The 18,995-nt window shown below is 40.1% G+C and overlaps 6 protein-coding genes and 1 pseudogene across 6 annotated transcripts; 6 read left to right on the top strand and 1 right to left on the bottom strand.

Annotated features, from left to right (window-relative positions):
* Positions 1–395: 395 nt before the first annotated feature.
* On the bottom strand, positions 396–3,417 carry LOC117236961. The gene is made up of 4 exons (XM_033500435.1): positions 3,289–3,417; positions 2,344–2,592; positions 2,028–2,232; positions 396–1,877 (listed from the first exon to the last, which is right to left on the bottom strand). Exons 1-4 carry the CDS (start codon positions 3,359–3,361, stop codon positions 1,367–1,369), a joined length of 1,038 nt encoding a protein of 345 aa, XP_033356326.1. The 5' UTR covers positions 3,362–3,417; the 3' UTR covers positions 396–1,366.
* Positions 3,388–4,208, top strand: LOC117236964. Its single transcript, XM_033500438.1, has 2 exons — positions 3,388–3,789; positions 3,875–4,208. Exons 1-2 carry the CDS (start codon positions 3,419–3,421, stop codon positions 4,008–4,010), a joined length of 507 nt encoding a protein of 168 aa, XP_033356329.1. The 5' UTR covers positions 3,388–3,418; the 3' UTR covers positions 4,011–4,208.
* A 1,469-nt stretch (positions 4,209–5,677) lies between these two features.
* On the top strand, positions 5,678–10,623 carry LOC117236959 (mitotic apparatus protein p62-like). Its single transcript, XM_033500433.1, has 6 exons — positions 5,678–6,286; positions 7,368–7,456; positions 7,813–8,001; positions 8,581–8,670; positions 9,170–9,338; positions 9,436–10,623. The coding sequence occupies exons 2-6, from the start codon at positions 7,381–7,383 to the stop codon at positions 10,526–10,528; spliced, it is 1,617 nt and encodes a 538-aa protein (XP_033356324.1). The 5' UTR covers positions 5,678–6,286; positions 7,368–7,380; the 3' UTR covers positions 10,529–10,623.
* A 503-nt stretch (positions 10,624–11,126) lies between these two features.
* LOC117236963 lies at positions 11,127–12,698 on the top strand. The gene is made up of 3 exons (XM_033500437.1): positions 11,127–11,602; positions 11,728–11,994; positions 12,068–12,698. Exons 1-3 carry the CDS (start codon positions 11,506–11,508, stop codon positions 12,439–12,441), a joined length of 738 nt encoding a protein of 245 aa, XP_033356328.1. The 5' UTR covers positions 11,127–11,505; the 3' UTR covers positions 12,442–12,698.
* Positions 12,666–15,435, top strand: LOC117236922 (annotated as a pseudogene).
* A 759-nt stretch (positions 15,436–16,194) lies between these two features.
* LOC117236827 lies at positions 16,195–17,122 on the top strand. Its single transcript, XM_033500128.1, has 3 exons — positions 16,195–16,349; positions 16,475–16,726; positions 16,813–17,122. The coding sequence occupies exons 1-3, from the start codon at positions 16,250–16,252 to the stop codon at positions 17,064–17,066; spliced, it is 606 nt and encodes a 201-aa protein (XP_033356019.1). The 5' UTR covers positions 16,195–16,249; the 3' UTR covers positions 17,067–17,122.
* Positions 17,123–17,210: 88 nt separating this feature from the next.
* LOC117236824 lies at positions 17,211–18,870 on the top strand. The gene is made up of 3 exons (XM_033500126.1): positions 17,211–18,099; positions 18,190–18,338; positions 18,420–18,870. Exons 1-3 carry the CDS (start codon positions 17,679–17,681, stop codon positions 18,591–18,593), a joined length of 744 nt encoding a protein of 247 aa, XP_033356017.1. The 5' UTR covers positions 17,211–17,678; the 3' UTR covers positions 18,594–18,870.
* The last annotated feature ends 125 nt before the right edge of the window (positions 18,871–18,995 follow it).

Here is an 18,995-nt window from a genome sequence, read left to right as displayed (position 1 = left end):
GATGTAATTTGTTATCGAAATCCCTTTGTGTTCATTCCTGGACAATTCACATTTGCCGCGTCAAAATTCTCTTCATGGAGATCCACAAAGCTGCAATGGCACGTAACATTCCTGAAATCGTGAAATTAACGTGGAAAAATTCATCTTTGATACTGTCACTCTCGTTCTCTTCCTTTCTTTAACTTAGAATTTCACTTACGTTAAAATTCTTTAACTAAGAATCCATATACGTAGTTGTATCAAGATCAAATCCACGCGCACACACACACATACTTGGCGAATAATTTTTCTTCTTCGTCTATCTAACAGATCGCCATAAAGTTGTTGTCACTGTAATTGAAAATCCTCACTGCGAGATCGACTTGGGCAAACATAGACAGAATGAGACGAATGTATCGAACCGTTTCTTTTTGGCTTTATTAATTTATCCGTGTCAACGATATTACAGAGAACGATTATAAAAATGTACGTTCGTAATTTCTACCCTGTTCAATGACTGATCCTATATTTGATTCGAACACGAGCTAATATTCCAGCACAATCGATCGAAGACAGTATTTCCACGATCGATAAATCGATGATCTATTGAACTCGCGCATACGACAAAAATGCCTATCTACTGTGCACGCGTGTTAGGCAGCACGGTTATCTGTTTTACGACAAAAGAAACATATAAAAAAAATTCCATCGCTCGATGGCGTGTGTATATCTGTTTTACGATACATGTGTATAGATACAACTCGATGTTGTCGCATGGATGATACGAACTACTTGCAGGATATTACTGTTTATTATGTTTTCTACTTACTATGCGGCATCCAAACTAAATAAATAGTTCGCATAATGGAAACGGATTTGCAGCGATCGTAATTGCATTCTCACGAAAAAGATTCACATATGGTCTTGTTTCACCTCTTCCCGTTGATAATTGCGGATTATCGTCGTTTATTTCATACGGCTAAACTCGTCCGAGTGTATCCGGCGATCCTCGCAGAACCGCCAGCGTGTAGTTACTATTAGCGACACTTCGAGTAACAGAGACTTCGCGGAGAGAGGAAATAAGGTGATCACAATCGCGAGAGATCATTCAGACGGAGCTGATCAGAAAGCGGTCAGTCTTCTCGAAATGAACGAACGATATCACCGATTAATCTGGCAGAGTGTGTAGTCGTTCGTTGGTTAGTCGAATTTATCGGGAATTAATAAACAAGCAAGAGGCATAAAGAAATACGAGAGAGAAAGGAGGCAACGATAATAACTCTGCCTTAACTCGTCATGAGAATACGATCTACGTGTGAGATAACCTAAACTCTATGTTTTAATTATAATCCTCGATCGATCGAGTCGAACGAAGAACAAACACGTTTCAGATCTCGTTCACGTGCTGATGAATATTGTATGCCCTTCCGCCTCTTCTCGACTCCTTCGGCACCACGGCCAGGTGCTGCGGCTCGATCTCCATTTGCTCGATCCTTCTATCGTTCGAGCTTTTCTCCGACGAGAATAATTCAGAGGGTTTCGAATAAACGAACGTCGTCTCAGCTCCGTTCGATTGGCCAATCGTAGCTGAACCCTTCAACACGTTGTCTTGCGCACTGAGCAGTTGCTTGAATCGTTCGTCGTTCTTCTCTTCTTGATCCCAATGAACTCGAGCAGACCTGGAAGTTGTGGATGGGATGGCACGTTGGCTGCTTGCTTCTTGATGATTGTTCCTGTTGGTCAGGTTCAGTTTTGGATTCAGATTAAGCCCAAGCCATTGAGAGAAGAGAGCTATCCCTTGTTCCGCGCTGGCTGAAACCGCTGCTATGAATTCCTCCGTGTTCAACGAATCCTCCTCGTCCTCTGTAGTCTCGGTGGTTTCCGTCGTCTCGATAGTGCTGCGAGGAAATTCCAGTTACGAGGAATTAACGATAAAAACGCTCGTAGTCGAGCTACGATGGCGGTCGAATACGAATGAAACGACACCTCGTAATTGGATACGTGTCTCGTGTATCGTTCGCCAAACAGTTTTCAAAGATCGTACTCACGCAGGGGCTTCGATCTGTCGCACCACCTGATTGAAATTGAAGCATCCCATGTGGTAAGTGGCTTGCGGTGTGCCCAGCAGTGCGGGCTCGATTACCAGACAACCGTCGTAACCAGCTTCCGCCTGCTTAATCGACGTAAATTTCGCGCATATTTGCGCCAGGTCTGACAGAAGGTTCATGCAGGTTGGCCTGTTGGATGCGTCCACTGTAAAATGTCGTAAATGATACTAACTTCTCTTTGAAGCTGCCTAAATATAATAAATGAATATTCGTCACATCTAACTGTAGAATAGAAAATAATTCTGTCATTCATTACCGATCTTAATGGTAGCATTGTGTACGGGATTATCGCCGTAGCTGAGGTTCAACGAGATATTCTGCTCCTTCTGCTTGATGTTGATGCACGCTCGACCATCCAAGTCGTCCACCACGAGACCACCACCGATCGCCGTCGTCAGATTTAGATCGATGCAACACAAACAATTGGAAGTTTGACAAAGACATTGCGACTGCGGCGCGGTTGATCTGCCCACGGCGTCCGGAATATCCCAGGAAAGTAGCGTCTCTGTCGTGAGAAAAAATACAAAGGCGCATCAGAGAAACTCGACAAGAGAAATGAGATCGAAACGAAAGTCGTCGATCGAAAGTCGACGAAAAATATCGTCCCCGATTTCCATCCACCAGTCGATATTCTCGAAAATTTCTCTCGGCGCGTGTTGACATCGTTTCGATTTCTCTACGCTCTACGAGCTGCCGAACCTTCCTCCGCCGAAAGGCTTTGTCATTCTCTTCTCGAAACGACAAACAAAGTGCGCGTACCGCAAAGTGTGTCGCGTCACACTCATGCGTCAGAAAGATGCCTCTATCCGCAAACTTTCTCGCGTTACTGGGACAAGTTACCGACATCTTACGATCCGCGATAGAAGGTAAAACACGGAACAACGAATTCTTTAAGTTAAAAAAAAAAAAACAGAAAATAAGCAGTTCTCGATCGAAATAACGAAACGTGAAGCCGATCGAGAGAAATGGCCGAACGTAGCACGCGCCATCGTGTTAAAAAGCGAATTATCGCAGAAGAGGGCCGCGATTGGTATGCGAGCGTCGAACTTTTGTTTACCAGCGCGTCACGAACGTCGGCGTACGTATTTTCAGTCACGAACGTCGAACTTCCGACGTTCGTTGCTTGGAGAATGTCCAATGGATACTGCAAAAAACCGCGAGAAACGTTTCCACGAGAGCGTAACTAATCCGTGTTGCTCACCGAGCAGTCCAGCGGAAGACACCACGACGACGGCGGTGGTCAACAGCACCAGAATCGTGAACCTGACGGCCATCACCAACAACAGTTGTTTCCCAGATATTCGTACAGGGGCGATGAGTCGATTTTCGCGATGAACTATCGCTGGAAACTCGTGGACAGAAACTCCAACAACCAACTAGCAGCTGTCAAAAGGACTCGCGCGTCGAACAGGCCTGGAGATCCTGCCCAGCAAGGAAGCAGCTTAAATCTGGGCACAAAGCCGGGCGCGGGTCTCGGATCGGTGATCGGCTGGCGGTCGGCACGAAAACTGGCGACAGGATTCGCCACAGCGACGATGAGGTGCCACGCCATTGGCCGAGGTGCGGAGGTAACAACGGGCAAAGAACCTCATCTGGGTGACCGGGTGACCTCCTTCGGCAACCTGGTACCAGGAGAACTTACGCGACTGTCCTCTCTAGCGATGCTCGGTTTACTCATTGGGGGGCATCGACAAAAACCACGGTGATCTTCTTTTCGTATAGTTAGGATGTCGTTCAGAGCACATCGGTAAAAGCAATCTCTTTTTCCTTGCGTTTCTTTCTATCAGAATTTTCATCGCCCCAACAGTCCGACGATTTCCTTCATTCGCTGCGATGCGAATTGTTTCTTCGGATTTAGCAATGGATAAAAGTGAAAATTCCCGATCAAAGTGGCAAAAATCAGATTTTTACCAATGCAATTGAAAAACCAAAATTTAAATAAGGACTTTGGTATCTAGATATTATAAGAATATATTTCTATACACGTCAATTCTCCACGAATGCATAAAGATCCACAGTCTAATAATAACGTCCGTTTTCTTTCCTTGCTTCTCTAACCTGGATCGTAACGAGCGTAATGACAGTAATACGAGATTAACGAGACCACGATCACTATACTTCTCCGAGTATTCTTCTTTTTCCGGTAATTATATTTTCATCGGCCATGCCTTTGACTCGTAATATTCCTGGCTTTCCCTGATCGATCGCGCAAATACGGAAATAAATAGATTTGAAACGAAAGGAGAAGGAAAAGCGTACGCATGGTTGGCCGCGGGCAAACAGAATCGTCGTTCCGCTTGGACACTTGGTGAATCGCGCCACATATATATTACGTATATGCGGCTACTCTATATAATATATTTCGATATCGTTATTTTTGCGGACCAAAGGATGCAAGAAGATGAACGGTAGCGATACGTCTGACGATTTATTAAACGTCCGCTCGATACTTAATTTCCTGTTTACAAACTGCAGGCTGCTCCCGATTGCATTATGTTTTCGAAACGAACACCAGCATCCGAACAGATTATCCCTTGACGTTACGTAAAAACTCGTTTCCCTTGATGACCCACATATCCTCGGCGTCGTTCATCTCGTCGCACCTTTTAGAAGCCCAGAGGACCATGGACCCCATTATCTTAAAATACACCAGAGTCGAACGTGTGCATCCCCGACAATAATTATCCAGCCTTCCTCAACGTTTGACAGCCTAAATTCCATTGTGCAGTCTTCATACCGACGAACAAGTATTAACCAAGGTAAACCACTCCTGACCGCTACTTTCTTCGACCCACTAACCGGAGAAAGGCCCCATCTCGACCATCAAAACACGCTTCGGACTGGCCATCTCGGTTGATTTTATCAGCGAACGTTTGTCATCGTTTATGATACTTGAAAAATGTCACGATACCAACTTGATGGCTCGTGACTTTGCCAGGATAAATCTTCCGGCTGAATGGGTAAATCTTGGGTAAGTAGGTAAAGTCTATAAATAAGAATAAAGGTAGGAGATTCGTAAGGCTAATCAGTTGGATACGAGACCAACGACCAGTTTGAAGGTCGGTGAAAAGGTCCGATAATTGTAACGTGGTAAGAGCGAGTTGCACGCTGGACGAATAAAGAATTTCCGGCATGCTCATTGTGGATGCACCGCGATTACCTCGAGACAACGTAACTTTATGGCGATAGAAATTTTTGCGAAGTGGGACTGTCTATTACAGACGTCGTGATCGAGGTTTGTATTATACCGTCCAAACATGCTTGAAACCTACATAAACGTTTACTGCCATTTGTATTACAATTTAACGCGTTGACTATCGTCAACAGTGACCCAAGATGCTAATTTTCTTTCTTCTTTTTTTTCTTTCTTTGGATGATTAAAATGAGATAAACTTCGCTAAAGAATCTCGATTAAAGAAGAACGACGAGAATGATTTAACTAGATAACCATGTTAGAAAACAGTGCGCAGATACGACATAATATTTTACAAAAATGAAACGTTACGATGCAGTATATTTCTTAAAGAGGAGAAAAAGAGGAAAAGGTAATTCAGACGAACTATCTTCTATCTGTTATAAAAAGCCATTATTGCTTTGGACGAGTAGGTTAATAAACGTTACATCACGTCGATTCGATGTACATCACGACGCAAATTGAAATTCATTCGAGGATCAGAAACAAGAACTTCTCCTTTCTGATTTCGCGATCTCGCCGTGTTATGAGATGAATCATCGTGGTACCGTTCGAGAGTAAGTCTTTCATCGAAGATGAAAGGTCGCTAGCATTTGGCTCGAACGTACTTGACCCTGGTATCGGTTCAAGGCAAAGCGAAAAGCCGCTTTGATTTTCAACGATGCAACGTGGAGAATCCGATTCGAGGAACCGATTGGGGGAGATCGCACACGATCGGTATACTATACCCTGGCTGGTAGGGAATCGTTGTCTTATTTACCCGGAGCGAATTAGAATGCTTAATAATCGTAGCCTCGGTCGAGACAGGTGGTGGTGGCTTGACCGACTTTTAAAGAAACCTTGGGGGGAGTTGGGCGGCATCTTCAGTTAGACATTGGCCTCCGCAAGACGAAGAGTCGGAAAAAAGAGCTGAAGGGTGCGACGAAGAGAAACATCTTTTTCCAACGATCCTCTTCACTTCTATACGAAATTTTCGTCTGGTATATACTTTCTGTCAGTAGCACAGGTCAGTGAAAAATGGTTTTCTAGTTTCGTTAATTTCTTCTTCTTTTTCACCGAGACGCTTTCAGTTTCATCGTTAATGGAAATAGCGCTCTAATCTAATCTAATTCTAATCAATTCTTTATCTCTGATTCTATGTAATGTAGGCTTCTCATTGTTCCAATTATACCCGAGACTTTTAACTCGAGCGAAGAAGTTCAATTTTCTGTCACGTTATTAATCGTAGTAACTAAGTCCGGAAGGATCGGACACATACCTACGCGTACCTGATCACCGTTTCTCGTGACGTGACCGCATATTGTTCCGCACAAAGCTGACTGACGCGTGTGCTTCCTGAAGCGTTGTTCAGGTACCATCCGAACGGTGAACTTCTTGCAAGAGACGTCTTTGGCCGTGACCGTGATTTAGGTCAACCGGTCGCAGACAAGAAGTTAGCACGCGTCGTGACGAGCCCATTAGTCGAAACAAGAGGAAAAAGTCGTTCCTCCTACGAGTTCGCTGCTCGAAATGATTGGTCCCGTCGGAGGATCAACCGCGCGTTTCACCCTTTGCCGAGCTATCGTTAACGAGCGTGAACACGTGGTCGCATTGTTCACGGATCTCTAACATCCGGCAGTTCTGCGTGACAGCCGACGTTCCGTTAGCTTCCCTCTATTTCGGATCTGTATCTGCACGGTTTGCTTTCAGAAACGAAGACAGCATCGTTGATAAACCTTGATTCATAAGTCTAATAAATAATAATTATTCCGTTTGAAAAGGGTAAGGAACAAAGGAACAAAGCTTTGTAAATCGCCAACAGGAAACGGTGTACCTATTGTCCTCGTTAAAATTTACTGCAATCGCTGGCTAAGAGATAGCGTATCGTTCGTAGCGCGTTGAATATCAATACGTTTCGATATAAGATCTTCCCTTTGTGCAAAGCCGAGTGACAGCGGTAGGAAAATACGGAGAATGTCAAGCGCATGGCTGACCTTCGCGAGCGTACGATGCAAACGATGAATATTCGCGTCCGTGAATCTTTAGGCTTTGTCGATTTAAAAACTTCGTAGGATGTACTCGTGTCATCGTCATATTTTGATTTACAGGACAAGAGCGAAGATGCGGCTGTCGATGGTGTTCGAGTTGTTACTGATCGTCCTTCTGATCGCGTTCGCCGCTTACGGCAGAGTGATCGGTAATGATTTTCAAGAGTTTCCACATTGTTAACGTCAATTCTTGTAATGGCCTGGTAATTTCACGTGACTTCCTTGCTTGTAGAAAGGAAACGTTTATTGAAGGATTGAAGTTAATAAGAGATATAATTTCGAAGGATGAAGTCACTTCTTTTAGAGGTCTAACGAACGTAACTTAAAAATTGTGTTCGAAAATTACATGTTCCTACGTAACACGGTATATCCTTGCTAAAACGTAAAATTACTCACGGTAGAAAATAGATTCGGAAAATTTATTTGCTTCAATTTTCTCGCGCTCCCTGTTCCTGAAAAAGGCAAACGCGCATGTATATACGCGATGAATTTATTAATTCCATAGAGCGCGATGAGAAAGCAGAAGATAGAGCGATCAGGGATGTGAGCGGTTCTGAACAGAGTAACGTCGGTATATCGACGTTATCGTTGAAACAGGCAACCGACAACGTGAACAGATACTGCACTTGCAATGAGAACATATGCAATTGCTGCAGAGACTTCCATATACCGTTGGTGCAATTACAAGGACCAGGTAAGCGTTGTGTTATTTAATTGAACGTAATAGAACGCGGCCATTAGAAAGGATAGTAATAAAGGAAACGGGACGATAAACAAATGTCGCGTTGTTAGATTCTTCATAGACTATTCGTTGAAACATCGTTGCATGTAATTAAACGCGAGCATGTACACAGAGTGTCCAAGACTGATACCAGTTATCGAGACGATAAAAAAGCATCTATACAGAAATCTCAATGTTTATTTTTGAAGTTACGAACTGTCGAATCGCTACTATGATGTAATAAAAAAAAATACTTTTAATATCGCGAAAATAGAAGTTTTGCGACACTCGGTGTTGTACGATGTTCGTACGAAGCTTGATAGAAAATTTTTTGGATGAATCGCAGCACAACATATCGGGTTGGCAACTTGCTGAAATCGACCAAGATAAGGATTGCATATCTAAATATTTTTACGTACATGAAAAAGTCCGTGTGCTAGAAATGTGCATAAAAAATGTTACTAAAACGCCTCGATTATCCGCGATAGTACATAATTAGATGGTATTCCGTATACTTGTTAAAGACTTGAACAAGAATATCGTCCATTTCAGGATGTGCATCATTGCAATACTTGCAAGGGGATAATTTGGCGGTGCAGCTTAGCTTCGGTGATAACATTCTAACAAGCACAATCGTAAATGGTAAGTACTTGCGTCGCTCATACATTTCAGAGTCTGGAGATAGCGTCACAAGCGCCATGCAATGTCACAGATTTATCTCTGTTTGAAAGCTCACGGCACAGCCAGAAAAATTATTTGCCTGAAAAGTGTGTTAATCGTTTAGCAAAACGATGTGAAAAGTCTGCCGGAATTCAGGAAATGCGTCGAGACTTTCACGACTAACGTGTACGCGCCGTACTTTTAAAAGACTTTAAAGAAAAATGTTTACAAAAAATTGAAAAACTGTGTTAAAAAGTCGATATCTCCTCTGTGTTTGTTCGCCGTAAGACGAATGCTACGTCAGAAATAAAGTATTCATAACGTATAAATATCATTCGATCGACTTGCGTCGCGACCGTTCGAGGAGAAAGTGCGGCATACATTAAACGAATAAGGAAACACGTTTCCTAAACGATTTCTATGATTACTATGACGATCTACGATGATTTGATATGACGCTTGATACGCTATGGGGTTTTAGGAAAGAATCCAAAGCCCGTATGCGTCCCGTTACCTGGAGGGTTTACGAAATTCTGTGGAAGAATTTATTCCATTAAACGGGATGCTAAAAATCACTTCAAAGCCTGCCTTGGACTGGAATTACAATCAGCGACAGAACTCGAGGCTAGTTTACGCGTTAGCTGCTTTAGGTAATGACACTTATTTCTTAATAATATTCATTAGTCGATAATATTTTTACAAGTCATACAGAAAGAATAAAATGTTTACGCAATTGCCATATCATAGATTTGGCCCTGACGGTCTAAAGTTGCGCCCAGCAGAACCACTTCCGGTAGTCGAAGCCGAGGCCCCGGAAGAAGACGACGATGACGATTTCTTTGGCCTCGGTTCGGACGATGACGACGAAGACGATGATGCCGAGGATAATGCACCGTTGGCTAACTCCGTACCAAATTCTTCCGCGGAAGAAGACGAGGAGGAAGACGACGACGAAGATGTTCTTGGATTCGGAGCTCTATTAGATATTATAACTGGCGAAGATGAGACCGCAACGAAGAAACCAAAAGTAACAACGCCTCCGCCTCTTCTCCACTTCACGATTCCAATTCTAAGTAAGCCGACATCGTCACCAGTAGATTCTAACGTCGCAAGTAACGTTGCCACTAACGATTTCGAAGAGGACAACGAGTATAATCAAGAATCCTCGAACATGAGCGGAGAAGGCAATATCGAAATAAATGAGGAATCTGCAGCGACCGATACGACGGGTAGCGAAGCCGAAGAGATCGTTACACAGGTCTCCAATAAGATAGCTTCCTATACGAAGCCGGATAAAACACCGATTAAGAAATTCACAGCGGTTGATACGAGTACGAAAAAGCCAAGCATCACGAGCTCCAGCATCAACGCAATCGAAAATGAAACGAACAAGAAGAAGAAACCCTCGAAGAAACCGATTAAGGGCGAAGAAGACGACGATGACGATATTCTAGAAGATAGTCTAGACGACGATGACGACGACGACGATGAGGATGAAGAGATTTTAAACGACGACGACGATGATAACGAGAAGGACAGCGAAGCAGAGGAGGACGAAGATGAGAAGGTTGACGGAAGTGAACACGAGAATCACGAGGACGAAGACGAGAAAGGCGAGATCGAAGATTTAGATGACGACGACGACGAAGAAGATGCAGTGATCAGCGCGTTGGTTTATGACGAAAAAGAGAATGGAAAGAAGAAGGGCAAAGTGAAGAAGCATCACCAGTCTTCCGAAGCTTACGATGATGACTCGGATTATGAATTAGGCTTGACCGGGCTTTTGGCAAGAAGCAGGCATTCGAGAGACAATCGTCAGAGCAAAGAAATGAGATTCTAAGTCTTATATTCATGCTCGCCCCGTTCTATACACGTATAGAATAATCAAAAGAAACCGTGAGACGATAGTTTTCCAAATAAATCAATCGATTATCGGCGAAGATTGAGTCCAAAGTTTAAGTAATCGTTCAAGATTGGACTTCTTTGTTAAATCGAGGAATATATGTTAAGAAGTATGGAGACTGATAGCTTCTTTTTTTTTTTTGATAAGAATCGTTTTATTATTTAATTAACTACTAGTAGATAACAACATATGTATAATACTTTTTGTAAAAAGCTTCTCTGCTAATGTTATTCGGACATCATGATAATAGATATGATAGAGTTATACATATTAAAATGTAACTTTTATAAAAAGTCGCCATATAGATCTGTGCAAATAATTTAATGCTATTTAAGACAGTAATTAATGTAATTTATGTACGGTCGTATAATTAATTTATTGAATCTGTAATTAAACATATACCCTTATTAAACGTATATCTGCATTAAATAAACTTATATCAGCTTATACACAAACGGTATGTACTTTTTGCATGAAAAGATTGTTCACGGAGGATTTGAATGATTTCCAGCTTTTTGTTACTTTTATCACATACGTTTTTTGAATACATCAATCGAAGCAGCTCGTTATTTTGTACAAAAAGTAAAAATCTATTTACATCGACAAATAGTAGATCAGTTACACATCAATTTTAATGATTATCTCTAAATAAACTTTTCATTCGGTAAATAATAAATAAATAATTTCGAAATATAGGTTATAATCACAGTCAATAAATTATCCATCAGTGGGTCAAACGTTTTATCAGTAGAGATCGACAGTGCCCTACACAGAACTACAGAACTCACGCTTGAATTTCGTATAATCGATGAGCACGAAACGGTATATAAACACGGTATTACATTCCAATCGATATCATTTTGTGGGTTCAACCGATCGGCAACGCACCTTTCTCTTCTTTCTTCGCCAAAATCATGTTCAAATTGTGCAGCGTTTTTGTGACACTCCTCCTACTACAGACAGCCTGGTGTTCTACGTCTCACGATAAAAATATTAAAGCTCTTCAACAAGGTAACCCATAATTTTTATGACAATCAAAGTGTTAAAAAGAATTTCATTCGGAAACAGATAGTAATTTTAGACACTTGGCTCGTTTCATGAGACAATTTTATACTGAATCGATTATATTTACATAGTTCTGGCCAATTCAGTGACGTACTATGACCCGAATACCGGAACTGAGCTAAACGAAGAGATAATCGATTTAAAACTAAATAATTCGATTGCTACAAAGATATATCGACGTTCGCTATGCCACTGTAAGAATAACAGTTGTAACTGTTGCGTCGGTATTCGTTTCGTTGGTTTTAATGGCCCAGTGTGTATTAGAATTACAATCGATACAGACAGTAAAGCTATCATAACCGCAGACGGAGACCCAATATTAACACATCGCTTTAGAAGTAAGAATTTTCTTTTCTTTTCTTTCTGTATATTTATCGAACTGTGCTTTCTCACGATATATTTTAATTATAGTGCATCCACGCCCGATATGTGTTGGTCTTTCCAACCTTATAAATATTTGCGGTCAATTCGACTTTTATTATATTAATAACCATTTGCGATCTTGTACGAGCATCGATCTTCAGTTTCTCTTCCTTCGATTTTCGGGATTCCGATTTCCATGCGTTCAAATTGGCGATGACGGGATCTCTATTGCCAGTCTAGGACTGTTACCGATTCAGATTGGCACGGAGTCAGAGGATCAAGTAACCAACCCGGAAATATACGACGAAGTAGATTTCGAACAGCAGGATCTGGAAGTTCATGACAATCAGATGTCAATGTTGACTCCCGAGCAAGAGGCACAAATTGGACAATTAAAATTGCGATCACTAAGAACGAATTAATATCTGCGTAAAATGACATAGTTATTATTAACTAAAAAGTAGCGGTAATTTTATTCGTTAATTTAAAGATTAATTTCTAGTACCTATTGTTATTATTGTTATACCTATTGTTATTATGTACCTTATTATTGTAACGTACAGTGTATAATAATGTTGGACCACGTCTCTATGGTCATACCTGTTATCGTTTCTTACTATTTGTACCGAGACGGTATATCGAATAAAATGCGAATATTTCCAAGTACCCAAAAATCACCAAACATCTCATCAAAGCCTGCTTTAGACTGAATTTAGAATTAGCGACAGAACTCGAAGCTAATTTACGCGTTAGCTGTGTTACATCAGGTGACTCTTTACGTAACCCAGAATCCATCCCTCGGTCGAGGCGGCCACTAGTTGTGCAAATATAATTAGTCGGACCACAATAATTCTTAATTGTTATAAAATATATTTAAGTCGAGACGTTCCTTATTGTTATTGCTCCATCAGGTAAAAAATGGGAAGGTTGCGTTTTTCCCATGTTCAACGATCATTTCCACCCGCAAGCGACTAGTGGTGGGGCGACCAACACCCAGCAATAGTTTTCCTCTGCGATAGCATCGTTACCGAACTTCACTGGTTTATCGTCCTCAGATCAGTCAACATCTCTTCGCTTGTTGTCATCCTTAGATTAGTCTATATCTCTTGATTGGTTTTCCATCTTTAGATCTGTCATCTGTTTAACTTATATTTGTACGCACCGAGCGTATCTGTCTATATCTACAAGTTGTTGGGATAAAATATATATTGTAATCTGTTATTCTCAGTGTTATAGTCAATTCAACCACCTCTGTTATCCTAACCGAAATAGGAAATCGACCACTTCGTGACGTCGATTATATTAGGTTGTCCGAAAGGTTTCTTTTGCTTTATAAGGAAATAATAGACGCAAAATGTTTTTTGTTTTATATTAGTTTATTCAATTATGCAGGAACATAATAATAGAAATAGAACGAAATGGATCATATCTGATTCAATAGAATTGTATCGGCATATGCGTATTAGGACGTTTCGATACGAAGATGCTTCACATAGTTGTTTAGCCACAGAGGATTAACACTGTACGATGCACATAATGTAATAAACAAACTCTGGACAAAACGATTTCATGTTCAAACATGTTCAAACTTTTCGATACCCCCCTCGATCAGTACAAATACACGACCAAGTTCTCCACGAGTCAGTAGTAGTGCGAATGAATATCAGTATCGAATCAATCTAACGAATCAGTATAACGATTAGTATCAGTACCGCAGTATCGCGCAATCTTATAACGAGTATCATCGAGCGAGCAACGCTTCCGATTAACTTTGTATTCTACATTTTAAAATATCTGTAAATATAGTTAACGAAATCAACTCGCTTCGTTATTGATTTAACCAACAATACGTCTCACCGTCCACCATAAAATGATATAAAACAGAAATTGTTGTTCATCTGTTATCGTAACGGGAATTTACGACTTCCGTTGGCGCGCTTCCACGCGATCGTATCTCTCCGCGAACGGTAGAACAAGCTGTTTTAAGTGATGATACGTATTTATTAATAGTATTTATTTATTGATAACATTTTTCTGTGAACTGTAGAATGAATAAAAGATATACGCAGTTGCAATATCATTGATTTGACCCTGACCCTCTAAAGCTACGTCCAATAGAACCATTTCCAGTATTCGAAGTCGAGGTTCCGGAAGAAGACGACGATGACGTGATTTTCTTGCTGAAGGACAATGACGAGGAAGACGATGATTCCGAGGATGGCGCACTATTGGCTAACTTCGTGCCAAATTCTTCTACGGAAGAAGACGAGGATGAAGATAACGTCGAATTATTCTCGGATTCAACACTCTTAGAAGAATCAAAAAAGATCACGGCCCGCCTCTTCTTTACTTCACAGTTTCAATTCTAAGGAAGCTGATATCGTTGTCGGTAGATTCTAGCGTCGGAAGTAACGTTGTCGCTAATAATTCCAAAGAAGACGACGAGTATAATCAAGAATCCTCGAAGATGAGAGAAGAAAGCAGTATCGAAACAAATAACAAGTCTGCAGTCACCGATACGACGGTTAACGAAGCCGAAGAAATCGTTAAAAAGGTCTTCAATAAGATAGAGTCCTATGCGAAGCCGGATAAAACACCGATTAAGAAATTCACAGCGGTTGATACGAGTACGAAAAAGCCAAGCATCACGAGCTCCAGCATCAACGCAATCGAAAATGAAACGAACAAGAAGAAGAAACCCTTGAAGAAACCGATTAAGGGCGAAGAAGACGACGATGACGATATTCTAGGAGATAGTCTAGACAACGATGACGACGACGACGATGAGGATGAAGAGATTTTAAACGACGACGACGATGATAACGAGAAGGATAGCGAAGCAGAGGAGGACGAAGATGAGAAGGTTGACGGAAGTGAACACGAGAATCACGAGGACGAAGATGAGAAAAGCGAAATTGAAGATTTAGATGACGACGACGACGAAGAAGATGCAGTGATCAGCGCGTTGGTTTATGACGAAAAAGAGAATGGAAAGAAGAAGGGCAAAGTGAAAAAATATAACCAGTTTTCCGAAGCTTACGATGATGACTCGAATTACGAATTAGGCTTGGCCCGGCTTTTAGCAGAAAATAGACGTTCGAGGAGCAATCGTCACACCAAAGAAACGAGATTTTTAGGTCTTATATTCATGCTCGTCCCGTTTTGTATACGTATAGATAGAATAATAAAATAATCAAGGAACGATAGTTTCCGAAATCGATCAGTCGAATGTTTAGTAAAATCTGCCGTTCAAGATTGTTAGGCCTCTTTATTAACTCGACTTATCATTGTTAACTATGTTAAAAAGCGGAAAATCTGATAAATTCTTTTGTTATCATAAATCACTTTATTTCCTAAGTAATTAATGATTTTGAAAAATTGCTAATAGATAACAACAATTCAAAACTTGTTGAAGGAGCTCACGTACAAAGATTACTAATGGATTTTTTACGTTAAAAATGTAAATGATTAGGAAAATAATAAGGAATGTACTTCTGTGTTTGATAAATATATTGGGTCTGTAAATAAACGTATTAATTAAACATTCTATTATGTAAAATCCGATTTTAATATGTAAATATAAACTATGTAAATTACTTACTGTATGAAAAAGTATCTCAGATAAGATTTCATTTATTTCGATTTTTGTCGTTAATTTTTTTGTAGGTTGTACGTAAAAGTCATATAAAGATCACATACGTTTTTTTTTTTAATAGAATTGTATAATTTTGAACGCAGTAATCGATGCAGCTCGTTATTTTCTACGAAAACGTACGAATCTACTTATGTTTACAATCGCTTCAGTAGTTATGTTTTAATTTTAATTTTTTTCTCTAAATGATTTTTTTGTTCAGCAATTAATTAACGATGTAGTTTGCGATAACAGACAAAAGTCAGATAATCATAATATCTACATATAGAGATATTTATAGTATAATATACACTATAAGGTATAACATAAGTATAGTATGTATATATATGTATATATATGTATATAGCATGGCGTATATTTATATATGTATTATCTATAAGTCGTTCAAATGATTATCAATCAAGATAATCAATACTTAACAAGTACTTTTTATATGTGCGTCTGTAAAAGTCACGTGCTGATTTCATCTAATCGATGAGCACGAAGGGATATATAAATATGGGATTCGACTCAAAGCAATCAAATCACATTTTGTGAAATCGTATACACCTTGCTTTTCTTCTTTCTTCGCCAAAATCATGTTGTTCAAATTGTTGAACATCTTCGTGACACTCCTCCTGGTACAGGCTGCTTGGAGCGCTGCGTTGCACGATGAAGATATCGAAGCTTCTCAAGAAGGTAACAAATAATTTTTATGAAAGTCAAAGAGTTGGAAAGAATTTAATTCAGAAGTAGATAGTAATTTTAAGCAGTCGGTTCGCTTCATAGGATAATTTTATATCGAATCGATTAAATTTTCGCAGTCCAATCCAACTTAGTGTCGTATTATGATCCGTACACCGGAACTGAATTAGATGTAGACACGAGCGATGCTCTTGTTGCAATGATACAACAACGTTCGCTATGCAAAAGTGAACAGAACGGTTATGGCTGTTGCGTTGGTGTTCATGTCAAAAACATGAAAGCTTCATTATGTGCAAAACTTGTCAACGGTAACGACCCTAAGCTTGAAATAACCGTAAACGGAAAAACGATCTTCTCGCATTCCGCGAAAGGTAAGCTTTTTTATTCCTGTGTCTCATTCCTCTATACTTGTATATCAAACGGTAATTTCTCATGATATATTTCACAATTGTTGTAGCGAACACACCTGAAATGTGTGGTAACATTTTCGAAGGAGTAAAAGTTTGCGAACAAACACAAGTCTCTGTTGTTGACAATGGTTTACGGGTTTGCGCGAACATCAGACTTAAATACGCTTTCTTTAAGAGTCACATAAACATCCCATGCTTTACTATTGGCAAACATGGTATCTCCGCGAACAATTTCGCACAGTTAGAGAATCAACAGGAAATGAAATCGAAAATGTACGACGAAATAAATTTCGAGCAGTAGACTCTGTCCAATCTGGATTATGACAACTACGTTCCAACGTTAGCTTCTGAGCAAGAGGCATAAATTGGTCAATTAAAAATATGAATACCAGAAATGAATTAATATCGGTGTAAAATTATATAGTTATTATTAAGTATAAAATTGTAACAATTTTATTCGTTGACTTAAAGATTAATCTGTAGAATTTATTGTTACCTTATCAGTATAATGTATAATAAAGTTGAACGAAATCGGCATAATCATACCTGTTATTCTTTTCTTGCTGTTTGTACCAAGCCAGTATATCGAATAAAACTACGCGATAAATAAATAATGTCCTATAAGAACCTTGACACGAGCTATGATTTTTTTTATAGCATGCACTCTCAATCTTTCGTGTGCCGATAGCTCGTCGCTTTTTTTTCCTTAATCAGATTACCACGGCGATCCAGCAGGAAATAAAATGCGTGCGACCAGTACGAAGTAAACCTAAATTTCTCCGTAAAACGAGGTCAGAATGAGATATCCGTTAACTGACCAGTCGAGTGTCGAACGTTCAACAAGGAGTACTATCCATCTCACGAAGAGATGTTCTTCCGTAGTCATTGAATCCGACATCGTTAAGGACGCGAGATGAGGGCTGCCTGTTTGCTACTCTTCTTCGCTGTTCTTTGCATTCAAAGCTCCTTGCAACGGATTAACAAGAGAGCTTCTGATTCGGAGAGAACGTTAGAAACATCCGTAGACAATGACATATTGGCCGTTACGAAAAACGGCGATTCCAAGAAGAATGAAGAAGATTGGAATACAAAGAAATTACAAGAATTGCTGAAACAAGTGACGAATTCTACGTCGAACACCACGACTCAGGTGACCGCTACGAAACAAGGTCCTTGTCAATGCGGAGGAGGTGTCTGCGGTTGTTGCTCTAGAATTTTATTCGACACTTGGAAACAGAAAGCGTGCGTGAATGTGACGTACGATCCGGATGAGTTTAGCTTTACCGCGAAGATTTCGATGAATAATAGAGTTCTGTATACAAGAACCATATCTGGTATGTTTAGTCACAACGTATAGGATATTTAAATTTCAGCCGTGTTTTAAAAAGATAACTTTAATTTCACGAGCATTTCAAACGTTTCAGGAAAGAATCCTCGGCCAATATGTGTGCCAGTGCCACGAATTCCAATCGTTAAAGCGTGTGTTCGATTTTATAACATTTATTTCCAGGGCAGAAATATTCATGCATGTATAAATATGGAGGGAAAGTTTCAAGATTTCACGATATTTAAGGTGAGCTGGATTTGACGACCGGGGATGGATAAAGGGACGTCTCTTTCTCAACGTTTTTACGAATAATGCAAATATTTCCAGGTCGGATTAGATTGCATTAGATTCGGTGTAAACGGTTTGGCTCTAGTAAAGCCAGAGGACGGAGGTGGATTAGGTCAAATAGAATTCTTGCCAGGTGATGACGATGATGAGGATGAAGACGATTATGATTACGACGACGACGACGACGATGACGACGATTTACTTGATTTCTGAGGAAACCTAAGATTCTGTTCGTGACAGTCGCGAAGGACTTAATAGTACAATTACGCATTCCTACTGCCATCGTATGGCAGCAATCATTATTTATTATATTTTCTTTTTATGTTTAAGAGCGTAACGCAACGATCTGTTTGTAAACTAATAGTCTGATGATTGTCAACGAGTTCGGTCATGTTTTATAAAGTAACTCTGCGTCGTTCGAAACATCGAATTAACTGCTGAATATCGTAATGTACATTATCAAGAGACGAATAAATAGATGTATTTGAAACCTACTTTTTTTTTATTATACCTCGGTAATTACATCCTGTGTAGTAACCACCGAGTCGAAACAATATTGTTTTGTGGAACGTCGATCGTCGATGCCGGTTAGTATAACTATGAGAGATGTAACGT

Source organism: Bombus vosnesenskii, unplaced genomic scaffold, assembly GCF_011952255.1.
Source record: "Bombus vosnesenskii isolate JDL3184/JDL3185 unplaced genomic scaffold, Bvos_JDL3184-5_v1.1 scf7180000013352, whole genome shotgun sequence".
NCBI classification, from domain to species: domain Eukaryota; kingdom Metazoa; phylum Arthropoda; class Insecta; order Hymenoptera; family Apidae; genus Bombus; species Bombus vosnesenskii.
The sequence above is the reverse complement of the archived record's forward strand: the minus strand, read 5'-3'. Positions and strand labels throughout refer to the sequence as shown.

Bases quoted from the DNA above. Each gene is read 5' to 3' on its own strand.
- LOC117236959 (XM_033500433.1), top strand. From the start codon at position 7,381: ATGCGGCTGTCGATGGTGTTCGAGTTGTTACTGATCGTCCTTCTGATC. The intron at 8,671-9,169 runs GTAAGTACTTGC...ATGGGGTTTTAG, and splicing joins AACAAGCACAATCGTAAATG to GAAAGAATCCAAAGCCCGTA. The intron at 9,339-9,435 runs GTAATGACACTT...GCCATATCATAG, and splicing joins TTACGCGTTAGCTGCTTTAG to ATTTGGCCCTGACGGTCTAA.
- LOC117236963 (XM_033500437.1), top strand. From the start codon at position 11,506: ATGTTCAAATTGTGCAGCGTTTTTGTGACACTCCTCCTACTACAGACA. The intron at 11,603-11,727 runs GTAACCCATAAT...ATATTTACATAG, and splicing joins TATTAAAGCTCTTCAACAAG to TTCTGGCCAATTCAGTGACG. The intron at 11,995-12,067 runs GTAAGAATTTTC...TTTTAATTATAG, and splicing joins ATTAACACATCGCTTTAGAA to TGCATCCACGCCCGATATGT.
- LOC117236827 (XM_033500128.1), top strand. From the start codon at position 16,250: ATGTTGTTCAAATTGTTGAACATCTTCGTGACACTCCTCCTGGTACAG. The intron at 16,350-16,474 runs GTAACAAATAAT...AAATTTTCGCAG, and splicing joins TATCGAAGCTTCTCAAGAAG to TCCAATCCAACTTAGTGTCG. The intron at 16,727-16,812 runs GTAAGCTTTTTT...CAATTGTTGTAG, and splicing joins CTTCTCGCATTCCGCGAAAG to CGAACACACCTGAAATGTGT.
- LOC117236961 (XM_033500435.1), bottom strand. From the start codon at position 3,361: ATGGCCGTCAGGTTCACGATTCTGGTGCTGTTGACCACCGCCGTCGTC. The intron at 2,593-3,288 runs GTGAGCAACACG...TTCTCACGACAG, and splicing joins GTCTTCCGCTGGACTGCTCG to AGACGCTACTTTCCTGGGAT. The intron at 2,233-2,343 runs GTAATGAATGAC...GACATTTTACAG, and splicing joins CAATGCTACCATTAAGATCG to TGGACGCATCCAACAGGCCA.
- LOC117236824 (XM_033500126.1), top strand. From the start codon at position 17,679: ATGAGGGCTGCCTGTTTGCTACTCTTCTTCGCTGTTCTTTGCATTCAA. The intron at 18,100-18,189 runs GTATGTTTAGTC...CAAACGTTTCAG, and splicing joins GTATACAAGAACCATATCTG to GAAAGAATCCTCGGCCAATA. The intron at 18,339-18,419 runs GTGAGCTGGATT...AAATATTTCCAG, and splicing joins AAGATTTCACGATATTTAAG to GTCGGATTAGATTGCATTAG.
- LOC117236964 (XM_033500438.1), top strand. From the start codon at position 3,419: ATGAACTATCGCTGGAAACTCGTGGACAGAAACTCCAACAACCAACTA. The intron at 3,790-3,874 runs GTGATCTTCTTT...TCTTTCTATCAG, and splicing joins GGGCATCGACAAAAACCACG to AATTTTCATCGCCCCAACAG.